The sequence below is a fragment of the Xiphophorus couchianus genome, chromosome 14, assembly GCF_001444195.1.
Source record: "Xiphophorus couchianus chromosome 14, X_couchianus-1.0, whole genome shotgun sequence".
NCBI lineage: Eukaryota > Metazoa > Chordata > Actinopteri > Cyprinodontiformes > Poeciliidae > Xiphophorus > Xiphophorus couchianus.
This window is the reverse complement of record NC_040241.1, coordinates 6,780,430-6,788,051: the sequence shown is the minus strand read 5'-3', so window position 1 is coordinate 6,788,051 and position 7,622 is coordinate 6,780,430. Positions and strand designations below refer to the sequence as shown.

At 38.6% G+C, this 7,622-nt stretch overlaps 1 protein-coding gene across 1 annotated transcript; it reads right to left on the bottom strand.

Annotated features, from left to right (window-relative positions):
• Positions 1 to 1,714: 1,714 nt before the first annotated feature.
• Positions 1,715 to 7,282, bottom strand: vbp1 (von Hippel-Lindau binding protein 1). Its single transcript, XM_028038057.1, has 6 exons — positions 7,132 to 7,282; positions 5,509 to 5,633; positions 4,523 to 4,589; positions 3,358 to 3,456; positions 3,106 to 3,244; positions 1,715 to 2,109 (listed from the first exon to the last, which is right to left on the bottom strand). The coding sequence occupies exons 1-6, from the start codon at positions 7,210 to 7,212 to the stop codon at positions 2,033 to 2,035; spliced, it is 588 nt and encodes a 195-aa protein (XP_027893858.1). The 5' UTR covers positions 7,213 to 7,282; the 3' UTR covers positions 1,715 to 2,032.
• Positions 7,283 to 7,622: the final 340 nt, after the last annotated feature.

The window sequence follows — 7,622 nt, the reverse complement described above, 5'->3', positions numbered from 1 at the left end:
TCTATTGCCTTTATCGTTTTTCTTGTTTTTTTGGTTATTAGTTTGTATTTACCTAGCAAAAAGTAGCGAAGTCATTAAAAAGTAAAGCACCAATGCTGGTGAGTTTGAAAAACTTTAACGTTACCAAGTCCTATAAGTGCTGTAGTTCGTTTCTACTTTTCATGGGAAAAATATTTTGAAATTCTCAACTGGATGCCATCCACCGTCTGAAAAGATAAGTACAGTCACTTCCAGTAAAACAAGAAATGCAAATCCGTGTGTGAGCCAAGCAACCACAAAACGGCTAAAGCCGACATCCAGGAAGTAGCTTCCTTTCAGGAAGTGCTCTGAGCAGCTGAGTGTCTGGAGGACTGGAAACCGTTCACGGTGATGAATCGCAGCATCAGAAGGTCATGTGATGATGCTGCTATTATAAGATGCCGCTCGGGCAGAACTTTACCCATGTCGACGTTAATATCCGAAGATTTGTTGGATCCAAAAACAAACAAACAAAAAAAAACACTTTCAGATGAACACAAGTGCATTTCTTTGGCCAGGCAAAGCCACTTTGAATATAATGGCTAATTTAACTTAAACAAGGATGTTTAATTTTATTCAATTGAAAATTTACAAAACAGGCAAGTTATGTGTTTTAAAACGTATAAAAATTAGCTGAAGGAAAGCGCAAAATCGCTAAACTTAAAAATGAGCTCCACTATTAGAAGATTAATTAAGACGTTAATGTTGAACTCTTACCCAAAACTTCAGCACGAATGTCAAACTTTATTCCACTAAAAATTTAACAGAGTTAATTTGTGCTCTAAAATGTACTTTTAGACACTAAGCGTGCAAAGCTTTTTCCAAAGTTAGCAAAATGCTAAGCCTAAAAACGAACTCTGCTACTAGCAGATTAGCTAATGTCTAGCTAGACATTTGCATTTCAACTTAAAACGTCGATGTTGAACTTTTATCGTACTGGAAGTTTATAAAACAATTAGTACTTTTGGATTTTTGTGGAAAGATCAATTTAAGGAAAGCACGCAAAACATTTTCAAAGTTAGCAAAACGCAATTAGTTGAAGTGTGCTGGAAAATGAGCAGCAATTGCTTTTCTAAAGTCATTGCTGACGTCTTCCTTCATGGTTTTGTATTAACACACCAGTTAAGTTTCCTCCTTCTAGTCTTTTCCCTTGTAGCTGTTTTTGTGACATTTACTTACATCAAAAGTAACACGCAAAGCATCAAATCAAGGGCTCATCTCTTGTCCTAAATGATCTTTTTTTTTACTTCATTCATTGTTTAATGAATACAGTGGAAGACAAATAAATACAGACAGAACAGTGGCAAGGAGAGGAGGAAGACAGAAAAGGAGGAAATATGGAGAGGAAGGTCAGAGGACGGAGAACTGCGGCAGGTCTGGCGGAGGAATCCTGCTGATCTCTGTGAAACCCTGCAAGTCGCAGGAAGTGGGAACCAAAGTTTACAAGGCAAAACCAGTTTATTCGAGAGCCATACTGGCCAAGCTCTATGGGAGGAAACGGAAACCGTGTAATGATGTACGTGTCGATGCCGTCTGAGAGAAGGTTTTTAGTGGAAGACACAGGAGGAAAATCCATGGAGGACAGGATGGTGTAAGTAAACCCTCATTTCTGATCTGCCGGAAGACATAAATAATAATAATAATAACTTTTTTAAAAAAGCGGAACACAGTTAAATCAATAAAAAGAATACAAAACTGCCTTGTTGACGTTAGTTTTTACTTGAAAAAATACTTTAAAAAGTAAAAAAAAGAAAGAAAAATCAACAGAAAACAGTAGTGGTGGAGGTTTGACAGAGGAGACGCCGAGGAGGAAAGACTGAACTATGACAAACGCTCGACCGGAGCAGCTTCAAACTTCCAGTAACGTTTCAGACGAGGCCTCCGTGAGCCGAGCTCCGGCGGTCAGAAAGGGGTCAACATACGCATGACTTCAGCTCGGGGTTTATTTTTCTTTTAATGACTAAGGAGGAAGTTAGCAGAGGGGGGGGAGGAACATAGACACTGTTCTGTTTAACTAAGACTTGGCTGCGGATTTCAGGAGGTTTTCTTTGCTCCTCCTCTTTACGTCCCAGTTGTAGACTCGCGCCATGTCTGAAGGGAGCGACGAGTCAAGATGAAACGCCAAAAATACGGAGGGCTACTGAGAGGTCAAAACATCCCTAATAACTAGATTATCTTCATCATCATAGAAAAAACATCAACTAATTTCAAGACAAAAAAAAGGAGCAATTTGTACATAGATTTAGTACACAAAGTCTATACTTCCAGTCCAAAGGGAGAACATCTGCCTACTGGGAAATGTTCGTTTGACTATCGACACCATACATGTTGTTCTTCTCCCCTGTAAAGCCAGAAATTTGGTAATCCCAGAGTTGCGCAATTACATTTACTTGGGTAACATTTTTGAGAAAATGTACTTTTAGAAGTATTTCTAAGTACTACGCTGAGTTTTACTTGAGCGGTGTTATTATGACGTATTGCTACTCTTCAGTAAACGTTCTGGATTTTCTACCCACTGAATGAAGAACCAACATGTTGGAACCAACAGTTCACCAGACACAGACCTGCAGTGTTTTGTTAAAACGTTCAGAAGTTTTTAATTGAAACAAACTGATTTGGACAATTTTTCTTTCATATTTTTTTGTTACTTATCTGAATCATAGTTATTTTGGTCCTTAAAATACCAAAATGTTCACTTAACTTTATATATTTGTCCGTCTGATTGTGTGATTTTTAAATATTAACTGACTGATAATTTGATCAGTTACTTCAGCTGACTTTTTACCAAATACGTTTTTACTCTTGAGTCATTTCTTAGGAAGCTACTTTTTACTTTACGTGAGTAAAAATGTGTTGAAGTAGTGCTACTCTTGCTTGAGTTCATTTTTTTTCTACCCACCTCTGTTCACTTGCTTAAAAAATACTACATGTTGCACATCGTGTACAGAACTAAAGCCCCCCTGCATTTCAACAAACTGAGTAATTAGAGTATGCTTCTGCACAAAAGGTGACATCTAGTGGCCCAAACTTGGTATAGCTCAGTCATGACGGATGGCTTTGCTTTTCTTGTTATTTTTTAAAGGATACTGACTTCGGTGGTGGTGCCCTGGTCTCTCAGGTAGTCCAGGTCTTCCTCGAGCGTCTCCAGGTTGCGAGACGCCGTGGACAGGTTCTTCTCTAGGAGAGCCTGGGCTTCGTCGATGTTGTATTCTAACATGACGTTGGCCTTTTGAGGAGAAGCGTTGGAGAAATCATCATAAGACATAATCAGTGATCCAGATAATTGAGTTTCAAAGGAAGGAAAATGTAATTTAAATCAAGCCGAAAGCCCATGCTCACCCCTAACCATAGGCAAACTTTGTCAGTGGGCGGCACGGAGGCCTTGCAGTAAACGTTGTCGGCCAGCAGGAAATGTGTTTCCATGGGCTCCGTGGTTTCCTGAAGAGAAACAAGGCGCAGCCCTTAAATTCAACAGGCCTCTGATAGAGGTGAAGCGACTAATCAGATTAAGCACAACGAATCGATGGCATATGTATTCTTAAACACAGTTTTATTCGTTTTGTATTTTCACCAACCAAAGAACATAGAATTGTACATCGCGCTGCTACATCACATGACATGAGTGGAGAATGAGAAAAAGAGAACATAAGAAGAAGAAAAGAAAAAACAGGAAAAAAACTGCGGCTGTATTGTCACATTCATGTTGGACCACGTCTTCAATGGCCTTATTGCCTCACCTGCTGTCCTAAAGGTCACCAAACATGTACAGACAGATTTCAAACCTGACAATGAGGCAATCAGAGCCAGCAGCTATGGTGATAGAAAAAAAGGCATAGAAACAGAGAAGGAGATGACCTGATTGTCGAAATAATTGTCAACAAACTAGCTCGATTAATCGTTGACTGGAGTTAATGATTGATCAGTATTACTGATTAATCATTAACACCTTTAGTTATCTATTTTGTACTCGTCTGACCTAAAGAAATAATCCCCAAATCGGCCCTACAGTGAAAATAAGCGATAGTTGCAGTGGTGGCCTGTAATATTTCCACCGAGGAGCAAGTATTGCTTTTTTTTGTTTCGTTTTTGTTTCTCTGCGATTCTCTGAGCCTCTTCTGGGCCATGAAAGCAGAAATACAAAAAGTTCCCTCTGAAAATGTAGCAACATGGAAGTCTAGACAAGACAAAGGACAAAGACTGGTGAACAAACAAGAGTCCAGATGGACAGGAAGATGGACAAAGGGACAGACAAACACATACAACCTTTAGGAAATAGATAATCCAACAAAGTCTAGAGACGTAACAATTTATTTTCCCGAACGTGATCAAATTCTAGAATTTTCCAGACTCGGTAGGAGCCAGAACAAGCAGGAACGCTCATGTTCCACTTGTTGCTTCTCACATAATAACATAATTATAAAAGAATAAAGCAACAGATTACACACCGAGGTTTCTTTAAGCAGATTAAGCTGGGAAAAAAAAAAGCAGAAGAAACATTACCCACCTTTTTCTTCTGCATGTGTCGGAGGATTTCTAGCGTCTGGGTGATCTGTGGGATCTGGTTTTTCAACCTACGCGAGCAAAGAGAACAAGAAACCGTCACGTTACAGCATCAACTGTTTGGTTACAAAGTGTCTGGCAAACGTCTGAAACTGGTTAAGAAATGAAAGGAAACCGCATGGCTTCCAACAAAACATCAAAGATATGAGCTCATATTAATAAGAGGCAAATAAAAAGCTGCATATTCTGTGTTAGTGTGGTGAACTTTAGTAAACTGTTTATTTACAGGGTTTGTATTACAGGGAATTTCAAGAACTTTTCAAACATTTTCAAGGTAAGTTTTTTTTTTTTTTTTACTTTTCCAGCACCACACATTTTAGGTAAAAATACAAATGTGCTAAAGAAAACAGCTTCAATTCACTAATATATGCCGTATTATATAATAACAATATATATCATTTAGAAGTATTATTCTACATTCTGCAGCAGGAACAAAATAAACTAAAATATAGCAACATTTTATGTTTTGTAATGTTTCTGTTACAGGCACAGACTCTTACAAATTGGTCTGAGAAAGTTACAAAAAAAAAATCTCTAAAAAAATTTCCTTGCTAAGTTTTCTGGGAATGACCAAATAGAAATTATTTTGGGAATTCCAACTGGCCTAAAACAAGAGAATTTTGGTCTGATTCAACTTCAGACAGTGAGATAAAAATGTGTGTGTGTCTTTATATCATCGTTAAATGTCTGGTTTCAACTGTAGATAACGCTTTTCAAATTTAAGCTTTTAGTCAAGCGTTGGATTACACTTTATTGCTGCGCAGTTTGAATATCAAGCACTTTCAAGGACTGTTTTTTTTTTTTACAGAAATCAAGCACTTTCCAAACCTTGAAAACACCTGAGCATTTTCAAGGATTTCAAGCACCAGCATTGAAGCCGGTGTTTAAATACGTGAACTTTTTAGAGTTATTTTATTTTTTTCATGTTACCGGAGTTTCTTCTGGGACAGGTTGAGTTCCATGTATTTGTATTTCTGGTACTGTTCGTCCAGCCTCCTGAGCGCCGAGTCTGCCGTCTCGTTGCCGGGCTGCTTCATGAACGAGTCGACGTCCTCCTGTGAAACAGACGATGAACGAACTAGAGTTAGCAGATGATCTCTTACGAATGATAGTAGGATTTCCTACAGAGGCAGACTGACCATCTTCTCACGATGGTCAAAACCAAAGTGCTGCTGCTCAGCCTACAGACTCCAGCTGAATTTGTAGTGGAAATAAATATCTTACAAAGTTTCTGCAGGGTTCACAGAGTCTAATTTAAGGCTTTCTAAAACCCTCGTGAATTAAATTTAAGTCCTGCATCACGACAGAAACGTACAAAAGAAAAGTACATATTTCGTATGGTAGTACAGCAGTGCCAACACAATGCATGCAACATCGTATGGGTTGGCAACAGAAGTGAGCCGGTGGCAAAGATTTACATTCTCCAGGTAACCAGCGATAAATGTCCGATTTAGATGAACGCAAAAAAATCTTGCTAGTTTTCAAGCAGGGGTATGCTAGCAGCTAGTTAGCGGTAGCCTCAAACACTTCCAAGTCACAAAACGGAATGAAGACGTCTGCATTTGCCTGACAGAGGGAATAAACTCTGTAGAATATACGAGAAAATAGTCTTGACACAACATAATTTAAGACCTGTGTTTAACGTATTTAAGGCCAATTGACATTTTAAAAATACATTTCAGACACTTTAAGGCCTTAATTTGGACTTTTTAAGGATGCATGCCACAGACTCCGATTCTTGCTTTTCGTGCCAACGACTGGCACACATAATGGACCCGAGATAATTAGGATTGTGATGTTTCTTGTCATGACAAAAAAAATTTTTTTTTGATTTATTGCAATGCTTAAAAATAACTGTCGTAATGTTTCTAACATTGGGGTGCCATAATAAAAGCAGTGACATCCTTCAGGTGGTGTGTAAAATGTATTTCTACAAATTAAACAACTACAAAGATGTCAACATATTCTTTCAAAGACAAATTATAACTCACCAACTCTGAAAACGTGCAATATATTGCAAGTTTTTTGTGCAATATCATTTCATGCTAAACAAGTGTGACAAAGTGAATTTTGAGAGAGATTTTAAAAAAGCATTAACCATTATGTAGTGGCGTATTAAATCTTTTACTAACTTAATTTAATTATGCGGAAGTCTTTCAGACATAATCATTATTTATATTAGAAGCTAAGGTGTATCAGTTAATGCTTTATGCAAAACCTCAAAGTGGGAAACTGAGGCCTGTTAATGACACTAAACCTACACCAAGTTACAGAGACCAGCTGAAAAACATGAAAGCCCGTAAAATAAATCAGGAGTGACCGAAGACAGAAAAAGCCCAAATCACTCAACCAGTAATGACCATAGATGGAAGCAAGTAGCCGCCCATCCTGCACACCCAGCGGGATCATCAGCTCACTGTCAGCTCCAGTGCTGCTAGTTAGCTAACAGGTTCCGAGCCGCTATATCGCCCCCTGTACGTCAGGGACGGGCAGAACCACATTGAACTGTACTGCACGCAAGCGGCGCAGTGAAAAAAGTTCGGCTTTACGCACCACAAACACCGCTTCGGGGATCCCGAGGTGCTTTTTCTTTGTCGCCTGTACGGCATTGCTGTTGTCTATGGTCGCCGCCATGTTGAAGAGAAGTCGCTTCCTCCCTTACGCATGCGTACAAGACGCCTGAAGACCAGGGGACTCGACTGCCTCTTGCGGTCGCATGTTGAAACTGCACCCAAAGAAAGACTGAACGTTTCCAGAGTTTGACATTTATTTGGACATTTATTTAAACAGAGAACGCGTCATATTGGCTACAACATTAATGGATGTTTAATTTGCTCCGTAGTAAATGCTAACCTAATATACTTGGCATCATAAGTTCTGGTGGTCCCATAATTTTCATTACTACTCTAGAAATAAAGTTAATTTATTCATAATCGGTACAAATAAACTTAGACATATATATACGTCATAACTATTTACATAACTTATTAACTGACAGACAAGATACAGCAAAAAGTATCTGCGTCTATTTATTTCTCACGTAA